At 41.4% G+C, this 22,277-nt stretch overlaps 1 protein-coding gene across 1 annotated transcript; it reads right to left on the bottom strand.

The window, feature by feature from the left end:
• Positions 1-569: 569 nt before the first annotated feature.
• Positions 570-5,994, bottom strand: LOC128524595 (centromere protein J-like). The gene is made up of 3 exons (XM_053497236.1): positions 5,965-5,994; positions 4,110-4,443; positions 570-731 (listed from the first exon to the last, which is right to left on the bottom strand). Exons 2-3 carry the CDS (start codon positions 4,437-4,439, stop codon positions 570-572), a joined length of 492 nt encoding a protein of 163 aa, XP_053353211.1. The 5' UTR covers positions 4,440-4,443; positions 5,965-5,994.
• Positions 5,995-22,277: the final 16,283 nt, after the last annotated feature.

Genomic DNA, 22,277 nt, shown 5'->3' with positions numbered 1-22,277 from the left:
AGGAAGCCTAATTTATGTCTTACAGATATCTTGTTCATCTTTTCATTCTCCAGCTTGAGCTGCTCTTCAAACATTTCTTTCAACGTCTTTCCACTTACACCTAACATGATCTTCCTGGAGAGACAATACCACGTCACAATCACACTTGTATGTCGCTATTTTTATATTTTGTCCACACTGATAATACCTACCGGTCATGTGGATTTGTTTTACTGTCTTGTCTGCTCAAGCTTTTGTGCTTCTGTTCGAGTAATAAATTGATTGTGATGTTTTTCTTTGTCCTCAGTACACTAAAATGAGCAGGTCAGTGGTAGATCACTGGACTGAAAAACACATCAAGTATTTTTAAGCAGAAAACACACTGAGAAAGTAATTAATGCTTTACCAATCGTCCTTTCCACTTCTTTGGGTTGCTGATGTACCTGCTGAACTGGTGAAACTCTGGTCCTTGTGTGTGAAAATGTGGATCCTGACTGACCAGGCTGCTCAGTAGTTTTGAGACATGACTCTCTTATATTGTTATACCCTGTTAAAAAACACAAAAGTTACAAACACATGAAATACAAAGGTCAGAGGTGTATTAAATTGAACATTGAAGTGAGGCAGTGTATTATACCTGTGGCAGCCGGCACCATTCCCACTAGCTTTGACTGCTCACGCTGCAGTTTTTGCAGCTGCTCCTGTTTGAGGGCTTTTAGTTGCTCTTGCATGCGCTGCTGCAGCTGCTTCATCTAGAAGAACATTGGATGCATATTTCAGTCTTACAATACATGTCTAATTGGGACAAACTGACCATTTTGATTCATACAAATTCACATTTCATACAAACTTAAATAATTCTTTTGACTGTGTAAAGCTGCTTTGCGGCAATAAAAATTGCTAAAAGCGCTATACAAATAAAATTTTATTGAATTGAATTAATTAAAAAATAATAATCCCTCCATTTTGTAAGTGACCTTGCAAAGTGCTAGTAAGAAAAACTTTTATTATTATTAATTTGTGGATTTTGCACAATTCTCTCCATAATTTAGTTGTAGCCTATTCCCAATCACCCACCTACCAATCAGAGAACACAAAGAACAAGCTTTCTCTGAGACATCAGCTGATTGCATCTTTTCTAATCTTTTTCCTTGATCCTGTAAAGGTGCTTAGTGACAATGACAACTGTTATATAGCAAGTGCTATACAAATAACATTGAATTGAATTAATAGCTGCTAACAAAATGTTGGGGACATTAGGCACAACATACTCAAGGGAAAGGGGTATCTGCTCCTTCCACTTGCTCAAGCACACAGACACTCACGATTGGCTAGTGTTATGATGATTATGAAAAGAGTGTGGGTGCACGGTCAATCGATTACTGGCTACAGCTGGCTGTCACATCACCCAACTGAACTCTGAACCTGCCTAGAACAAATGACAAAATCTAAGTCTAAGTATCTGATGGTGACAACATACTTTAAATATTTGGTCTTGACATCTTTTTTTTTAATCATATCTCACCTTTTTCTTCTTAGTAATATCAGATAGTCCAGTGGGAATATATAGAGGGTCTATATATATAGAGATCTATATATAGAGGGCAAAAACCTTAATTTTGCTATTTTTCCTTGACTACAAAGAAAGATTAGCGTGTCTTTCTGCATGACTGTGTATGTGATAAATAAAATTTTAATTTGATTGTATTTGACAGGTAAAAATCAGCTCGCCGACCGTAACAGTAGGCAGCATCAACAACTTTTATGTCATACAGTGACAGGCATTCGTTGCCAAAGTAACATTAGGTAGAATCATCAGCAGCGAAAACGAGTACAGTCAGACTGCAGAGCATCTACAGCGACAGGCGCTCACGCCAATCAGAAGTAAGGGTCGCCGAAACATTGGAGCAGCGTGATGAACGGCAGCAAGTTGACCGCACACACTGTTCCTTCTCCATTCCACGTAATTCCTTTTCTTCCGTTCGTCCACTATTAACTGCTGTCTTCCTATACTTGCTATATAAAATATATATTTATTTGTATGTGGAAGCCAGTTTGTTCCTCCATAACTTGCTAGATACTTATTTATTGCTCTTGAAATTCATAAATTTTGCTAAATATTAGCCCAAATGTAATATAATTGGGCCGAATGTTCTAATGTGTATTTGATTAAGGGGTCCCTCAATCAGGCTTTTTGGGACAGGTCACGGATCCCTTATCATAGAAATAAGATCAATACTGATCACAATTGTGTGATTGTGATCTATTTAAAGTGTTTTTTTTATTGTGTAGTATTGTTTATTAGTTTTCTATTTATATCTGTTAAAATAACTATTCTAAACCAATAGAAACTTATTTAAAAACTGAAACCAATAGAATAGCCTATGCTTGAATGAGAAAAAATTACATCAAGGCACTCTCACACATGCCGAAATGCTTATCTAAAATGCGACTGTCCTCGTTATAACATGCAGCACAAGGAAAAGGCTGCATCAATTATAAACAAATGAAAACTCTGCACCGAACGTTCGGTCACTTTGCCTTTGGTGAGCTAATCATGGCTACTCATTAGTAAGCATCGAAGGCAGGCATTTCTTTATAAAGATCAGAATGTTTGCATTTTTAAGAGACAGTCTATTCCTCTTGTCATCCAGAATGTGTGCAGTCGCGCTGAACAGTTGCTTACCGCCAGCCTGCCTGAATTCGAGCAGTAAGGTAAACTTGGGCTGCCTTGGCCAGAGCTGGCAACCACTCTTTATTTCTCTCTTCATTATTATTTTTGTGATAACAGTTTTTGATGGGTTCACACGATTAAGCTGCTGCCTTTGCATATAACTTTTCATACTCAAATTATTCTTAAGCTAGCAAATTACGTGTGTTCTGTTAAAGCTTTATGATGTAACCCCACATGGTTTTGCTTCAGGAAAAAGTCTGACATGGTAATACCGTGGAACCTCGGATTACGAGCATAATTCGTTCCGAAGGTGGGCTCATATTCCAAAACACTCGTAAACCAAATTTAATTTTCCCATAAGAAATAAAGGAAACTCTTTAAAATAAAACATTGTTCGTTCTACAGCCCAAAAAAAAATAAATACATAAAAGTAATTAACATAAAATATAAAGTAAAAATAAAACAAATGAACCTGCACTTTACCTTTTTTAAAAAGTAAAAAGAAATCCAGACAGATAAGTGTTAAGCGTTTAAGCGTTTTACGCTCTGTGTGTGTGTGTGTGTGTGTGTGTGTGTGTGTGTGTGTGTGAAGCCCCTCCCGTCCCGAGAGAGAATGTATGATACCAAGTGTATCAACGCGCGAATTTAACATAAACACACATTAACAGAGACTGTTTTGTCTAAAAAATTAACAAGGAACATCGCTAAGACACTCGTGTGAGCGCTTAACGGAATCACTGCTGTAAAGTAAAACAAACGAACCGCATGTTACCTTTAAAAAAAGCAGAGTTTCTGTGTGTGTGTCTTTCACACACACACTCTATATGCGAGCTCGAGAGAGAAAGTGTGTGTGTCACACACACACTCACTCACACTCTCTCTCTCCCACGTTTAGAGTGTGTGCACACAGCTCCTCACAGAAACTGACCCCCAGGCACGGTGTTAAATTACGCGCCGCACACACATAGGCTCACACAGGCTGAGGGAGAGAGAGGGGTACACACGCGCTTACAAACACAAAATTGAATGTTTTAAACACACACGTGGTCACAGTGTTCTAGTAAACAGTACACGTGTGCACGGATGTTGATTATACCAGTAAGAGACGAGCACTAAGACCCAGCAGGGGAGATGGATACCCACAATTCCGCAGCTCGGCGTCAAATCAAGAAGCGCATGCGTGATACATGATACTCGGTGCTCGTAAACCAAGACTTGTTTGTTTTCCAAGTCAAAATGTATTAAAAATCTTTGCTCGTCTTGCGGAACACTCGTAAACTGCGTTACTCATAATCCGAGGTTTCACTGTATTTCCAGGCTGGTGGAACACAGAATGGTGACGTGGATGTGCACTCATGTATTTTGAGTCATCACAATAATATTGTTTCATGTGCTCAGCCAATTGAGAGACAACTGACCTGTATAAATGAAGAGACTATATTTCACATTGACTTACTTCTCGGAGCCGATCAATGAGCGGTTGGGGGTTTGTCGCAGCACGGTGTCTGATGTCCACTTCAGTGGGGGGTTCGGAGAAGGCATCAGTGCTGGACGATGAAGAACAGGGGGGGTCCACACTCAGGCAGTGACTGCTGCGGGACACAGGTAAAAGGGAAAACGAGTCACTGAAGGAGTCCTCTAAAGACATTTTGACACCTGGAGAGCTGCAGCTGCCCCTGACAGAGCCCGCTTCTCCTGGGGAACCGCTGAGAAACACCCCGGCCCGGGAGCTGCTTGCCGTCCAGCGCCGCAGAAAATGAGACTGAGGTGCAGCTGGAAAGGACATACTCCTGAAACACACACACACAGAGTCTCACAAACTGATTTATTATCGTTTTTTTCTGGTTAATTGGATAAAATCATTTTGGTGTGTACAGTGTACATGTCAGTGTGCTAACGCCATTGAAACCAACCAGGGACTTGCACAGACATTTTGAGGGGCAGGGGCTCAAGTGAAATAAAGGGCACTTCTCATAATTACGTTTTTTTTTGTTTTTTTTTAAACAAAAAAGTATATATATTAACGCAACACTGACTTCCTTTTTTAAAAAATAATTTAAAAAGTTCATTTTATCTTCCTCAAACCCATGCAATTGTCCTTGCATGGCCCTGCACTGCAAGCATAATTAAAATTAACTGTTTAAATACTTTTTGTTTTACAAGCAAAAAACCTTTTAAACTTCACACAACCAAGCATCAGAATACTGCCTTAATGTTTTAATCAAATACATTAATATTATTATTGCTATGCATGTACACATACACAATAACTGATGGTGACTGACATGGACTTAGTTTCACATTTGAGGGAGGACTGTATCACCATCATCAAATAAAACCTTCAAAATCCACATTTAGATGGAGTTTGTTTTAAACCTACTAAACTCTAAAAAATATTCTGTAGCTTAGTAAATATTAGAGAAATATTTAACTTTATTAACTTAACAAAATCTCCGAAAATCTTACTTGATTGTTTGAATTAAACTTACCAAAATAATTGAGAAAAATTCAATAAAAGCCAATGTCATGTATGTATTTGTGGTTGTATGGACTACTATTTTATAAAGGTTTAGAGGAAATTAAAAGTTAAATTACTCATAAATAAAAAGTTAATTTATAAATATTGTTATTTTTAATGTTTAATGTTAACTTATTTCTACTTAGTTTTATTGATTAATGTACCAGATGCAGTTACTCAGATTTACTACATTTTTTAGAGTGTATCTATTCTCCATCTGTTTGCATCTGTAGATTTCTTCTAAATATGCTTATTAGTAACTTTATTAAGCTTATTACTAACTTATTGTAGCGTTTTTCACTGCTACGAAGGAACTTTGAGAGACGAGTGAGCTTCCTTGCTGCCCAATGCAAATAGCTGGGAGTATTTTATTCAGCACGGCACGAAAATCACATAAACAGCACATTCACAAATCTCACACACACACACAAATCACACACACACATGTTCGCTTCAGAACTCCTGACCTGATATTTAGGTATACTATTCTTCAATAAATATATTTGTTTGACAGGGAAGCTGTGCGCAAACAGGAATATATTATTTTCTTTAAAAAAAAAAGAAGAAAAAAAAAGCACTTTCCCTCCAGGAATAAAAAGGGCAGGTGCTCAAGCCCCCTTTGATCTCTATGTGTGCACGCGCCTGTAACCAACGCTAGCTGGCTAACAAACCGCTAAGTCGTTAAAACACACCCTCCAGTAGCAACAACCCAAACACACAACTTTTCTGTTAACACGACTCTTTATTCAGCCCAAGCCTCTAAGTTAACACTCAGGTCTATCGCGTACTGTACCTTGAGATGGTTTAGCCGCTCCTGGATTTACTTCTTCTTCTTCTTTTGGAGTTTTACGGCGGCTTGCATCCGAACTTGTTGCACTACCGCCACCTTCTGGTTAATTTTCCTGTGATGTTTCTTCACTCTATTTCCAGATTATTTCTTTCATCGCTTATATTCTATCCATCAAACCAGTTGCAACTAAGAAGTTACAGATATTATTCTTTCCTCGCCCAATCATCCCACTTTTCAATACCTCTTTTATCTCTGTCCCAACCAATCCACCTTTTCTTAGTTCTTCCATCATTTTCCTCCTTTGTTCTTTATATCTTCTGCAATTTATAAGTACATGTTCTATGGTTTCAAGAGTCTGACAAACCTCACAAAAACCTGTGGGATGCTTCCCTATAATGTATAGTGTACTATTCAGGTTGCTGTGTCCAATTCTTAATCTTGTCATTATTGTTTCCTCTCTTCCAGTCCCTCCCCAGTTCCTCTCAACTTTATTTTGAATGCCATATAAATGTCTCCCTTTAATTTCTCTATCCCACTGCTGTTGCCATTCTCTCACAGCTTCTTTCCAAACTATGCATTTCCCTTCCGCCTTTGACATTTTTATATTTACTTCAATTCTATCTTTTTTAATTGCTTGCTTGGCTAATTTATCCACCCTCTCGTTTCCCAATACACCTATGTGGGCTGGCGTCCAAATAAGCTGAATCTCTTTACCTTTTTCTTTTATTCTCATATATGTTATCAATATTGTATATACCAAATCCTGACGGCTATTGGATACCCCTGATCTGAGACTGATCAGAGCAGACAATGAATCACTTCCAATTAAGTATTTGCTTATTTTTCCTCCTTTCCAATCCATTCTAATGCCATCACGATAGCATACAGTTCAACTGTATACACACTCAGATTATTCGATGTTCGTTTGCTTTCTTCATTTCCCTGGTTACTTATAACATTTTCAGATCCAGTCCTTCCAGTTTCAGGTTCTTTTGATCAGTCTGTGTAAATCTGAATATGGTCTTTATACTTTTGTTCCACATATCTATAAAATTCATCTACTAGGTCTATATTATTATTTATTGACTTGATTTGACGCAATTTAAAATCAACTTTCATGGTTTCCATTTTCCACACTGGATAGTCAGGCCATATCACAGTTGGACAGAATTCTTCTTCACTCACCCCCAAATCTCTAGCTGACTCATCTCCTACCCACCCAAAACTATTCTTTTGTACTTTTTCCTTTTCCCAACAAGTTCGTAATACTTTCTTAGTGGGGTGATTGTCTCTGTGTCCCTTTAAATTAATCCAATAATTTACCAGCAGTTGCTTACGTCGAATGTTTAATGGCATTTCTCCTGCTTCCACCTGAAGCGCACATACTGGAGATGTTTTTACTGCACCTAAGCATAATCTCAAAGCTCTAGCCTGTATTTTATCAAGACTTGTAAGTACAGTTTTGGCTGCTGATCCGTACACCATACTCCCATAGTCAATTCTTGATCTTATTAAACTTACATATATATATTTCAGTGATTGATAGTCTGCACCCCATTCAAGTCCTGTTAAACACCTCATTGTGTTTATTACTTTTTTGCATTTATCCTCCACCTTCCTTATATGTTCTGCCCAGGTTAGCCTTGGATCAAAATGTACTCCCAGAAAGCAAAATTTATTAACCTTCTCCAGACCATTTGCATATAATTTTAAATTAATCCCCTCATAAATGTTCTTTAACAGAGAATTTAAAGCCCCATTTTATTCCCCACCTCTCAACCTGCTGGATACCTTCTTGCATTTTCTTAACTATATACTCCACATTTCTTCCTCTTTTCCATATTGCCCCATCATCCGCAAACAAAGATCTCCCCATGTCCCCTTGTACATTTTCATATATATCATTTATCATAATTGAAAATAACGTGGGACTTATTACACTCCCTTGAGGGGTTTTATTCTCTGCCACATGTTTGCTAGACATTACTTCTCCTATCCTAACCTGTATTGTTCTGCCTTTCAGAAAATCCCTAATCCATTTAAAAATTCTTCCTTTAATTCCCATTTTATATAATTTAATCATCAACCCCTCTTTCCACATCGAAAAATACAGCTACAAATTTCTCTTTATTTATTTGAGCTTTCCGTATCTCATCTTCCAAGCATAACAGCTCCTGGATGTATAAAGCTCTCAGCAGCTTTATACATCCAAAAACCGCCATCACAAAAACGAAGCCCGCGCGAGACCGGAAACACAATACGACTTCCGCTATGTATTCTGGGGAATGTAGTTAAACCTGAAGCTCAGCCTCTCTTCCTCAGCAAAGTCCTGGCAGAAACATTTTACAGACTTTTTGACAGAAAGACCTGCCTTTTTTTTCTTTTTTTTTTTAAATGATGAAGTTTTAGACTTCTATAATAGACTGCTATAATAAAAATTATTACTGTGCATTGATAAAGTCTTGTTGTCATTTTATTTATCCCTCAGGTTTGTTGACTGGTTGCTTTACATCTCAGGGTTCCCTCATGTCTATGTTTCCTTCTGGCTGGGAGTCTGGTTCCTCTCAAGGTTTCTTCCTATTTCCACCTCAAAGAGCTTCCCTTTCCCTTTCCACCATTGCCCTCGGCCTGCCTGACAATTCTGATTTATACATTATATATTTTCTCACACAAGCTAACAGACTAAACAGTAAGATAAACTGGAGAGGGGATGCGTGATGGCTTGGAGATTAGCATGTTTGCCTCACACTGTAAAGTTTCTGAGGTACTGGGTCTGTCCGCTGTGCTTTGATAAGCTTACTGATGCCTGGGGAGACACAGTCAAACACGCAAACGTCTGTCAGAAAGGTCTCTATTAATTAACAGCATATATGTTTGGCCAAATGCTTGGTATGACGTGCTTGGTATGACTCTGTTACTACAAAGAACATAAACCATTTTAAAATGTCCTCGTGAAATCCTAAAGAATAAAGACTGAAAATTGTACAGATGTGCATCCGGATACAAATCACAAAACGTTAGTTCAAGGGAGGGGAACAGTAAGAGAGAGGAAGAGTTAGCACATTAATATCAGATTCAAGAGGACACAGGAAGGTGGTAGCATGGAAGATTTAACATGTCCACAAGGAAGAGGGAAAAAGAGTAGAAGTAACTTATTTTAAATTAGTTCGCACTGTCAACTTGGACCTCCAGAGTCTGGGTTCTGGTGCCCTGCGATGGATTGGCTCCCCGTCCAGGGTGTACCCTGCCTCAGGCCCTATGTCTCCTGGGATGGGCTTCAGGCTCCCTGATCCTACACACATCTTTAATGTTGGGGATTTAAACCATGCCTAATCTTTTAATTTGGGGTATGTGTGAGTGAAGATTGAATGGTATACTTTTTTGGGGTACCTTCAGGTATTTTTAAATGTTTCCAACTTGCCTAAAGTAAATATGGTGCCTATATTCTGCAATGGGTTTACACCCCACTTTCTGCCCCTAGATTTCCTTCGACATGCTTCAGGCCTCCTATTATTTGTCCAAAAGAAGGACAAATAATAAATGAATGAAATAGTAAAATTAATAAAATACAAGTGAATATTATTTAAAGTTTATTTATAGTTTTACATATGACTCTTATGTGGCTCTTATAATGATCATTTAAGAATTATCTTTAATCTATCTAAAATTTACTTCAATCTATATAGATTACTTCAATTTGAATTTAAAGTAAATTTACTTTAATCCATGTAAAAATACCAGTGGTTCCACTGGTATTCAATTCATTTTCTAACTCTTTTTAGACATGACTCAAGTGCAAAAAAATGATAACATTTTGGATGTTTTATCTTATCTGACTTTAAAATCTCCATAAGCCTTACTGTCTTCTTTCAGAGGCAGGGTGTAGGGGCAGCTATGGTACTGAAGGTGGCACCATATCACAGGCTGTGCTCTTGAGGTTTCATGCACATGCGTGTCTTTTCCTATGGACTCTACGTGTGTAGATGTCTCTGCCCTTCTCTCTCTCACACATTCACACTCTTCCTTGCACTCCTTTCCCTTTGTGCTTTGCAATTAGCTATGCGAGACTGCAATACCAGTATTTAAGGTACAGCAGGGTGCTTTTTGCTCCGCTTTCCTCTTCCCTTTGCATCCCATCCTCCTCTCTCATCTATTTCTCCTGGTCTCGACTGGAGGATGGCGATGGTCTGGGTGAACACTAAGAAGGGGGTTGTGCAAGAGCTGTTGCGTAGACTGAGCTATTTCACTCATAACATTGGTAAGGATGTCTATGTGGGAGTTAACATCACATTTTCTTGTGTTGTGCTGTATTTCTTTCTTTCTTTTTTATGACGTACATTCTGTCTCTGTTAGGTATTCATCCACCCTCTGTTTATGAATTCAAGGGCATAGTTGTTGTTTTAAAAATTGAAAGAGAAACATATATGTATTTGTTATATAATTACAAATTTGATGTGTGTTTAAAATAAATAAATAATTAATAAAAATGTTCCTGGAAAAAGAAACATGCCCCTTGAGTTTATTCCATTTCCATGTGGTCTGTGTTTTGTGGCTACAGACAAATAATGTTAACTGATAAGTGGTTTTTTTATCTATATATATAGAGTGGAACCTCGGATTACGAGTAACGCGGTTTACGAGTGTTCCGGAAGACGAGCAAAGATTTTTAATAAATTTTGACTTAAAAAACGAGTGTTGTCGTGGTTTACGAGCTCCGAGTATCATGTATAACGCATGTGCTTCTTGTTTTGACACTGAGCGTCACGTCATCACATCTGAGCCAACAGTTTTTCTCTCTCTTGCGCTGCGGGTGTTCATCTCCCCTGCTGGGACTTAGTGCTCGTCTCTTACTGGTATAATCAACATCTGTGCACGCGTGTACTGTTTACTATAACACTGTGACTACGTGTGTGTGAAACATATTTTATTATGTGTTCGGAAGCGCGTGTGTACAGCGCGTGTACTGTTTCTTATAACACACGTGTGTGCGCGCGAGTAAGGCAAAAGAAATTCTCAATACAGAGGTTAAAAATCTATTTTCTTCCTCATCGCGGTGTGCGTGTGCGTGTGTGCGTGCGCGAGCGTAATTAGACACTGTGCCGGCTGTGTGTGTGTGAAACCCCTTATTCACAAACACACACGCGCGCACAGAAATGAAGACAAAAGACACACACTCTGCTTTCCGGAGATACTCCGTCGCAAATCTTTTCAGAGGTGAGGTCCTGGGTCATTTGTTTGTTTGTTTTACTTTACAGCAGTGATTCTGTTAGTTTGCGCTCACACGAGTGTCTTTAGCGATGTTTATTGCTTTTAAACGGTGTAGCGGGAAAGAGACGTTGATTTATGACCCCTGTTTACGGAAGTGTAGTCCAGTGCGGGAGATGCATTGTGGGTAATGCAGTTCGCTGTGTGTAAACGCGAATGTAAAATTTAGGTCAGGATATAGACCGTTTATAGAGAGTTTTGTTCTTCAGTAGTTTTTTTAGTTGGATTTAAGTGCAGGATCCACCCGAAAGTTTGTACTATAACCTGACAATGCAGAAAATAAAAGAACGGGCATCAAGCAGTTTGTCCATCTCATCATTACACGAGCATGGATTAACGAGCTGTTACGCTGTCGCGAGCAACATTAAAACTTTCATCTGTCCTCATCCTCCTGGACCTGTCAGCTGCATTTGACACGGTGAACCACAAGATTCTATTATCTATTCTTACAAGCCTTGGAATTTGTGGAACAGCGTGGCAATGGTTTGCTTCTTACCTAAAAGATAGGTCATATGAGGTAACATGGAGGGGATCTACATCTGCCCCACGTAGACTCTCTACTGGTGTCCCGCAGGGCTCAGTACTTGGTCCTCTTCTGTTCTCCCTCTATACCCGGTCTCTTGGTAAGGTCATATCATCGCATGGATTCTCATACCACTGTTATGCAGACGACACCTAACTTGTTCTCTCCTTTCCTCCCTCTGACACTCAGGTTTTCACCCAGATCTCAGCATGTCTGGCAGACATCTCATTTTGGATGGCTGCTCATCAGCTGAAGCTCAATCTCAGTAAAACTGAACTGTTGTTTATCCCTTGTGACTCATCTCCAGGTCAAGACCTTGTGATATCCATGGACAACAACCAAATCACTCCTTCAGCCACCGCCCGCAATCTTGGGGTAACCGTGGACAATCATTTGTCATTTTCCCCACACATTGCTAACCTTACTCGCTCTTGTCGATTTCTTCTTTACAATATCAGAAGAATTCGCCCATTTCTTTCTTCACAGGCTACTCAGGTGCTTGTTCAGTCCCTTGTTATTTCAAGACTGGGCTACTGCAACTCACTCCTGGCAGGTCTGCCTCTGTCCACAATTCGTCCTCTGCAACTGATCCAGAATGCAGCAGCACGTCTCGTTTTTAACCTCCCCAAGTTTTCCCACACCACCCCACTCCTCCGTTCCCTGCACTGGCTTCCCGCATCAAATTAAAAACACTGATGCTTGCCTACAAAGCTAAAAATGGCCCAGCACCCACTTACCTCTCTGCGCTAATTACACCACGCACTGCACCACGTTCCCTCCGATCCTCCAGCACTACTCGCCTCATCCCACCATCTCTCAGGGATCGAGGGCGGCATTCATCCAGGCTCTTTTCTGTTCTGGCACCTAGGTAGTGGAATGAACTTCCTCTAGATGTCCGTACATCAGAGACTTTGATTATCTTTAAACGATGACTCAAGACGCACTTATTTTTCCAGTACTTGGACTAACCCCCCCGAAAAAAGAAAAAAAAAAACTCTTCTCAGATGTGTTGGACTAATGGCACTTAGTTATTAACCTAGTTAACCCAGTGTAAGTATGTATCCAATGATGTAAACATTAAAGCACTTTTTGTAAGTCGCTCTGGATAAGAGCGTCTGCCAAATGCCTAAATTTAAATGTAAATGTAAATAAAGCGGAGAAGCTTTAATAATTTAGACCAGAACAACAGTCTTTCCGTTAATGTGTGTGTGTGAGTGTGTTTAAACGAGAGAAAAAAGTTTTAATGTGTAAGATGAGGAAAGAGAGACAGGAGGGGCTGAAAGCAAGAGTCTCCACTTACTCTAGCCTCACACACACACACGCGCACACACACACAGCGCCTGCATGCCCAAAGGAAAACGCTTATCTGCCGGGATTTATTTTTAACTTTTTTAAAAGGTAACGTGCAGGTTAATCTGTTTTATTTTTACTTCTATTTTGTTTTATTTTTTACTTTTATTTTGTTTTATTTTTTACTTTTATTTTGTTTTATTTTGTATTAATTATTTTTATGTATTTATTTTTTTGGGCTGTAAAACGAATAATTTAAATTTCCATTATTTCCCATGGGAAAATTACATTTGGTTTACGAGCGTTTTGGAATACGAGCCCACTTCCAGAACGAATTATGCTCGTAATCTGAGGTTCCACTGTATATATATTCTCTTCATGTGTGCCTTTCCGTGTGTGTGTGTGTGTGTGTGTGTGTGTGTATGTGTGTGTGTGTGTGTGTTTTCACAGAGAGAGTAGCTAATCAAGCCCACTGTGAGATTACAGCTAGTGTCAGAATTAAATGATGTCACACTTATATTTAGATACAGGTCATTAGGGACATTTTGTTATACCTGTAGTATTTGGAGATACAGAACTGCTTTTAATAAACTTCCAAAAACAGCGTAAGTATGAATTTGGAAAAAGAATTTGGGGTCATGCAAGATGTCTAATAACAGATTGGAAAAAATCTAGAAGTGACTGAATCTACAGGTGCTATTTAGAAGTCTATATAATGTCTTTCTTTCCACACTGTCAACATAAATGGGTTGCTGTGGTATTTACTATACTACAGCTATACTACTATACTATACTACTGACAAATTTTGCCTCCTAAATTTCTTTTTTTTAAATCTCCTAAAAGTTGTTGGATGGATGATTTTACATATGCTCCAAAAATGTAAATTTATAGTTTTACTGTCTTGCTTCAAACAATAATAATTTAAAATGCAAATTATTCATATTAACACAAAAAAATGGTGTAAAAATTTTTCCTTGAGTAGTTTTTTAGTAAAAGCTTAAAAAGCAAACAATCTGTAGTGTCAGTAACCAATTCATTTTGAAATATCTTAACAATCTAAGAATAATATAATTGTTTTAGATTTATGTCTTTTCATGTGAAATCTAAATTGGCCAAGTTTCATCTAAATGACAATTAAGATTTGAATTAAACACTACATAAAAGGGAATGAAATTATATTTAGCAAATGTCTTTCTTTTTATCTAATAAAAATATAAATGTGTATGCGTATTCATAGAAGCAATAAATATTAGGAAAAAATGGTGTTATATGATCCTTTCTGAAAATTCACTTCATTACTTAGGTAAGACAAGTTTTAACAACAATACCATGTTTTGACTGAACGCATTAAAAAAAAGTGAAATTATATATAAGAATGCAAAACGAAAGTATATTCACTAGTGCTCTCTGCACTATGAGTGCATCTGTAAGTGCAAAACTATGTGAGAAAAACCAAAATAAAAACAACCAACAACAAAAACACAGTAACATTAACTTAACATGGAAAGGGTAAGTCTGTATTGTACTCTACATCAAATGTTTCTAGTTGAATAGACATGGTACAGTATATGAATATCACAAGGAAGTTACTTATTAGAGTGAGAAGTACTAATTTCTCCTGAATAGCTTCCTTCAGGTATTTGTATACTCATATAAATGAAATGCAAAGTTGACAGAGTAGTGCTTATTTTAAAACATTGAAAGTAATAGTTCGGCCTTTTTTTTTCCATGTAATTTCATCACATCTTTGGAATATAGGTCCCTTTATTATTGCACATAACTCAGAGTTACATACAGTATACTGTACATACAATATAATTATTTCTCCAGTTTTCTTTACAGAGTTGTTACAATCTCACCCACCTAAAAAATCTTAAACAAAAAAGTTTTATTTTCAAGTATGGCCCAACTGCCCAACTGAAAAAAAACTACTCTTTTTCTTAAAAAAGCCACGCTTAATGTAGTTAAATATCATTCACCTTGCAGGCAACAGAGGACTCAGAGATGACAAATTGCATCTTTACAAAGTCTTTTCAGTTCTTTTTCAGCTTGAGTTCAGCATGGTAAATAATGTAGAAGCTGTGATTGAAAAGTCTTCTTATTTTTACCCCCTGGCCATAAGCCCTTTCTAGCTGCTATGACTGAAGAGGGTTCCTGCAAACAAGGGCCTAAAAACAAGCACTAGAAACACCAAACAAACCCTGCTGTACAACAGCGTCTACTGTTAAAGTGAAACAGAAGTGTACATACATAGGAAAATGTCAGTCTGCAGGAATTAATGAAACCAGCCAGTGGTCATGACTTCAATCCCACATAGAAAAGCTAACAATGATGATGAAATAAAATGAAAAGTGTTAAAAGCGGCGAATCAAATGGCGCAGCTACAGTATGTACAGTAGAAGAGTTTCCTCCTATGACGTTAACACAGGGTCTGGGTGAGTGTTATTAAAATGCATTTACATTATTTCTACACCACTTTAAATGTAGTACTGGTGCATAGTTAAAGTATAAAAACATGCACAAAGAAGGTGAAAAATGATCACTATATCAGAAAATATTGATGTGCCCATTGCTTAAAAAAAACTAATGATGCCATTTCTACATCTAAGCAATTTGTCACAGTTTTTTTTATTACCCTATATACCATGGTCACATTTTATTTTTCTTGTTAGTTTTCTTTCTCTCTCTTCCTTTTATCCTTCTATGTTGTCCTCTGTTTTTATCATTATAAAATCCCAAATCATCAGTTTGACCAAAAATGAATTAGACCCGATTTTCATCAAATGAATAATTTTTTGGCATTTTTTATGTCATGATTATGGTGGGAATGAACGCAAACGCAGGGCTAGAAATAATGAGAATATTTATTAAGTCTTAAAGACCAAACAAAACACAGAACATAACGAAACCAAATATAACGAAACTGAATGGGGACGAGCTTCCCCAGGCCGGGTCTGCAGGCGGGAAATAATGAAGAGTACTTAGGTCACACCAAACGGCTGGATTTACAGCCTTGCGAGGAACTCAGCGCTGCCTCAGGGTCAGCCTTGAACTTGAACTTCCCGTGAGCGAAACAAAAAGGTCTTCCGCCTGCAGACTCCCTCAGTCCTGGGTTGACACAAAAATACACAAAGGTTAGACACATGGGGGAACACAAAGCATGATGAAACAGTGAACAGACGAGGGACTACGGGTTCGGCTGGAATAAATAGGGACACACACGGGGTAGACACAGGTGCAGGTAATCTAAGAATTAGGGAGGACATGTTACACACGCAGACACACTAGGGGGAGACAAAGCGACGGCTCAGTAGACGGGTGAGCCAGATCTTACTCCCCAGGTCTGAGGTGGCTCAGATGTGACATTACCCCCCCTCCCAGGACCGGCTGCCCGGGAGAGGTGTGGGCGCGCTCTCTGCGTTACCGGAGGGAGTCGGGACCCACCGACCCGCTGGATTTGCCGGCGGGGGGGTCGGCCCGGAGGTCGGGGTGCTGGGCGATCCGGCCGTGTCAGGTGGAATTCTGTAATGAGCTCTCTGCTCAGCACATCACGGGCCGGGACCCAGCTGCGCTCCTCCGGTCCGTACCCCTCCCAATCTACCAAGTATTGCAGAACACCTCCTCTCCTCCGGGAGTCTAGAAGTTTTTTGACTCTAAACGCAGCGGCGCCCGCTATTTCCACAGCCCCGGGGAGCGAAGGCTCTGCGACGCCTCCGTCCAAGGGCCCTCGTACTACTGGCCTGAGAAGGGACACATGAAAGACAGGGTTAATACGCATATGTGCAGGTAGCTGTAACTTAAAGGAGACAGGGTTAATGCATGTGACAATGGGAAAGGGGCCGATGTATTTAGGGGAGAGTTTGCGGCATGGGAGGTTGAGGGAAAGGTCCTTTGTCGAGAGCCACACTCGATCTCCTACCTGGAGCGGAGGACTTTCCCTTCTCCGTCTATCGGCGAATTTTTTAAAACGGCGAACTGCTTGGGAGATTTTTGTGTGCGCATCCTCCCATACTTTTTCCGCTTTCTTGAACCACTGATCCACCACGGGGATATCGGTGGGAGTGGCATCCCATGGACAAAGCGGTGGTTGGTGCCCCAGTACACATTGAAACGGCGTTAAGCCGGTCGAGGAGTGTTTCAGTGAGTTTTGTGCATATTCCGCCCAGAATAAGCAGTCTGCCCACTCATGTTGTCGACTACTACAATATGCCCGGAGGTACCTCCCGAGATCCTGGACAGTCCGCTCTGCCTGCCCATTAGATTCGGGGTGATAACCCGACGTTAGGCTAACTGTGGTCCCCAACTTCTGGAAGAAAGCTTTCCAGACCCTCGCGATGAATTGGGGACCACGATCTGAAACAATGTCCTCCGGAATACCGTAGTAGCGAAACACCGAATCGAATAGGGTTTCTGCCACCTGGAGGGCGGTTGGAAGCGAGCCAAATGGGAGAAATCTGCATCCCTTAGAGAAGCGATCTACCACGACTAATATTGTAGTGTACCCTTTTGACACCGGCAGATCCGTTACAAAATCCACGGCGACGTGGGACCATGGTCTGTTCGGTGTGGGCAGGGGCATTAATTTTCCAACTGGCAAGCATCGAGGGGTTTTGGTTGTTGCGCAAACAGCACAAGACGAAACTACTGTTTTCACGGTTTCCCGCATGTTTGGCCACCAGAACTTTGGTTCCAGGAGATGGTAGGTTCTCAAAACGCCGGGGTGTCCTGAAGAAAAGTTGGAATGTGCCTCTATCGTCACTCGTTCCCGAAGTGATTCCGGGACGTAGGTTCGGCCCGGTGGACACCCCGGCGGCACGGGTTGGGACCGCGTCGCCTGGGTGATCTCCGAGTCGATATCCCACAGTACCGGAGCCACGACAAGTGACGGAGGCAGTATGGGTTCAGGATCCGAATTCGGATCCGGCGCCGGGAAACAGCGGGATAGCGCATCCGCTTTTATATTCTTTGAACCGGGACGGTACGTGATGGTAAAATGGAAGCGCGTGAAAAACAGCGCCCATCGGGCTTGACGAGAGTTAAGTCTCTTTGCTTGTTGGAGGTACTCTAGATTCCTGTGATCTGTTAGTACCACAAATGGATATTTGGCCCCCTCCAACCAATGCCTCCACTCCTCTAACGCCGCTTTGACTGCTAGCAGTTTGCGATTCCCGATATCATAATTGCGCTCGGCAGGTGTCAATTTCCGCGAAAAAAAAGCACAGGTGTAGAGCTTTTCTGGGTGGCCGTGGCGCTGTGACAGCACTGCTCCCAATCCCACCTCCGACGCATCGACCTCGACTACAAAGGGCTTCTCTGGGTTAGGCAGTTTTAGAATAGGCGCAGAGGTGAAAGCGTGTTTTAGGCGCTGGAAAGCCGTACGTGCTTCCAGCGAAAACGCGCGTAGCCGTTGTGGTTTCCCTTTTAACAAACCGGTGAGCGGTGCTGCCATTGTGCTGAAGCCCCTAATAAAGCGCCTGTAGAAATTAGCAAACCCAAGAAAGCTCTGTAGCGCCTTTACTGACTTGGGTTCCGGCCATTGTTGCACCGCCGTTACCTTGGTCGCATCCATTTCGACCCCCTGTGGCCCTATGTGATAGCCGAGGAATGCGATCTCACTCTTGTGGAATTCACATTTTTCTGCCTTCACATAGAGCCCGTGTTCCCTTAGTAGATGAAGGACGGCGGTTACATAACGGACGTGTTCGACATATGACCGCGAGTATATTAGGATATCATCTAAATATACTATGACAAAACGGTTCAACATATGTCGAAACACGTCATTCATGAACCCCTGAAACACCGCAGGTGCATTTACCAGTCCATAAGCCATCACGTTATATTGGTAATGACCTGATGTCGTGCTAAACGCAGTCTTCCATTCATCACCCTTGCGAACACGAACGAGGTTATAGGCGCTGCGGAGGTCGAGTTTGGAAAATATGGACGCGCCGCGGAGCTGGTCGATAGCGGCCGGTACCAAGGGCAGAGGGTGCTTATATTTTACTGTAATTGCATTGAGCCCTCGATAATCAATACATGGACGAAGACCCCCGCCTTTTTTTTCAATAAAAAAGAAACCCGCCGACGCAGGTGACGTGGACCTGCTGATGAGCCCCTGACTGAGAGCCTCAGTCACGTATTCCTCCATGGCCCGCGTTTCCGCCACGGACAATGGATAAATGCGTGAGCAAGGCGGTGTTTTCCCCGGCAAGAGATCAATCGCGCAGTCCCACGGACGGTGAGGGGGAAGTCGTGCGGCTGCCCTAACACTAAATACCTCTTTAAACGAAGTGTACTCAGATGGCACTGTGGTAGATACCTGGGCGGTCGGACTTTCAATAGTGGTGGTTTGGACCGTTAACGTGGACGGTGTACAGAATTTAGCGCATCTTGGGGACCAGGAAATGATGCGTGAGCCTGCCCAATCGATATTGGGATTGTGAGAACTGAGCCATGGTAAACCCAGTACGACGGCTTGGTCTAGCTGAGGAATCACAAAGAATTTTAATTCCTCTGCATGACCGGGAAATTTTAACCGGAGGGGCACGGAAAGATGTTCAACAGGTGAATATACTAAGGTTTTGCCATCTAGAGCTTTAATTGTGATCGGGTGCGGAAGCTTCGACACTGGAGCTTGCAGCGAGGAAAGGACTGCAGATGAGATGAAGTTTCCAGCCGAACCAGAATCTATGAGGGGAAACACAGAGATAGAATGGTTATTAAATGATAACGTGGCTTGTACACAAAAATGATGGTGTGTGCGAGGTGGAGTGCGTGCAGTTACTTTGCGTAACGGACAGTTTCGTAGCTGATGTGTACCCCCCCCACAGTAAAAACATAACCCCGACGACAGCCTTCGGTGTCTCTCCTGGGCCGACAGGCGGGATGTGCCCACGTCCATTGGCTCTGGTGGGCTCTGTTCGCGCGGTTCGACGGGGGTTTTGCTGAGGCTGAGCTGTCGACGCGGTTCGGACCCTCCGCTGGCTCCTTTCGCTGGATACGATCTGCGATGTCCGCGGAGGTGCTGGTCCAGCTTAATCGCCAGTTGAACGCTGTCATCTAGCGACAAGCCCGCGTCCCTGCATGCCAGTTCCAGTTGCAGGTCGGGGTGCAGTCCATCTCGGAACCTGGCGAGCAAACTCTTGTCGCACCAGCCACTCTCCGCGGCGAGGATCCGAAATTTTACGGCGTAGTCCGCTACTGTCGATTGTCCCTGTTTCAGCCTCAGCAGTTGTTGTTCCCCCGTCCTTCCGTGGTCAGGATGGTCGAACACCGCGCGAAATTCCTGGAGAAACTGTTGGTAACTGGACGTGGTGCTCCCGCCGGCGTTCCATACCGCAGCGGCCCAGTCCATCGCCGGCCCCGTTAGTTGTTGAATGACGAAACTGACCTTCTTCCCCTCTGAAAGGCCAGGGAAGTCGGCCAGATAAAGTTCACAGGCGAGAAGAAATTTCTTGCACCCCTCGGGGTCTCCTGCGTATCTCTCCGGTGGGGCTGCGCGTGGTGGAGAGCGTGCGGACCGGCGTTGGGGTGAGGACGGACCAGTGGCGAGGCTCTGGACGCCGCGCGCCAGGTCGAGAACTGACCTCGCCAGCGCGTCAATCTGTCCTTGCTGCCGTCGGACGTAATCAAGGTAGGGGGGTTCATCTTCCGGGAGGGGTGTCCCTGCTGCGTTCAAAAAGGTCTGTTCATCTGTCATGATTATGGTGGGAATGAACGCAAACGCAGGGCTAGAAATAATGAGAATATTTATTAAGTCTTAAAGACCAAACAAAACACAGAACATAACGAAACCAAATATAACGAAACTGAATGGGGACGAGCTTCCCCAGGCCGGGTCTGCAGGCGGGAAATAATGAAGAGTACTTAGGTCACACCAAACGGCTGGATTTACAGCCTTGCGAGGAACTCAGCGCTGCCTCAGGGTCAGCCTTGAACTTGAACTTCCCGTGAGCGAAACAAAAAGGTCTTCCGCCTGCAGACTCCCTCAGTCCTGGGTTGACACAAAAATACACAAAGGTTAGACACATGGGGGAACACAAAGCATGATGAAACAGTGAACAGACGAGGGGCTACGGGTTCGGCTGGAATAAATAGGGACACACACGGGGTAGACACAGGTGCAGGTAATCTAAGAATTAGGGAGGACATGTTACACACGCAGACACACTAGGGGGAGACAAAGCGACGGCTCAGTAGACGGGTGAGCCAGATCTTACTCCCCAGGACTGAGGTGGCTCAGATGTGACATTTTAATTAAATGCAGTCAATCAACTAAGGGTGTCTGAGGTGGTTTCTTTTTTGTTTTTTATTACACAGCTAATAATAAGTTTATATTTTTATAGTGGTGCATTAAAAAACACTATACAGTAAATCACAATTTTATCTAAAACCATGATAAGATGAAAAAACTGCTTTTAATATGCAGTTCAGAGGATATTTCTTTTTCTCAGAAGAGATATATTCTTTATAATTGCTGTATTCTTTAAAAGATAAACCAGACAGAAGAGTCTCATATAATAAGTGCTCATATGGTTCAGTAACAGATAAGAAACACCCATGATATCAAAGAAATATAGTTATTATATCTAATAACTTATATCTACTATACTTATAATCACATATTTAAACCATATGATTTGTATCACACCATATTTGATAATTTGCAACAAATTACAAAAAACAAACTAAAAAAATCATTTTGTCACTTCGAACCAAGGTTAAGCGCTAGCTTGGTTAATGTTTGATCCAAATATTATTAGCATGTCTTTATTTCACTTGAGCCCCTGCCCCTCAAAATGTCTGTGCACGTGCACTATATAACAGTTGTCATTGTCACTAAGCACCTTTACACGATCAAGGAAAAAGATTAGAAAAGATGCAATCAGCTGATGTCTCAGAGAAAGCTTGTTCTTTGCGTTCTCTGATTGGTAGGTGGGTGAGTGGGAATAGGCTACAACTAAATTATGGAGAGAATTGTGCAAAATCCACAAATTAATAATAAAAGTTTTTCTTACTAGCCCTTTGCAAGGTCTCTTACAAAATGGAGGGATTATTATTTTTTAATTCGACATGTATTGTAAGACTGAAATATGCATCCAATGTTCTTCTAGATGAAGCAGCTGCAGCAGCGCATGCAAGAGCAACTAAAAGCCCTTCTACAGGAGCACTCGGTGGAATTGAGACTGCGATTGAGCGCTTCAAGAAAGAAAATGCAGTGCTGAATCGACTCAA

Source organism: Clarias gariepinus, chromosome 5 (assembly GCF_024256425.1).
Source record: "Clarias gariepinus isolate MV-2021 ecotype Netherlands chromosome 5, CGAR_prim_01v2, whole genome shotgun sequence".
In the NCBI taxonomy this organism is placed as follows: domain Eukaryota; kingdom Metazoa; phylum Chordata; class Actinopteri; order Siluriformes; family Clariidae; genus Clarias; species Clarias gariepinus.
The sequence above is the reverse complement of the archived record's forward strand: the minus strand, read 5'-3'. Positions and strand labels throughout refer to the sequence as shown.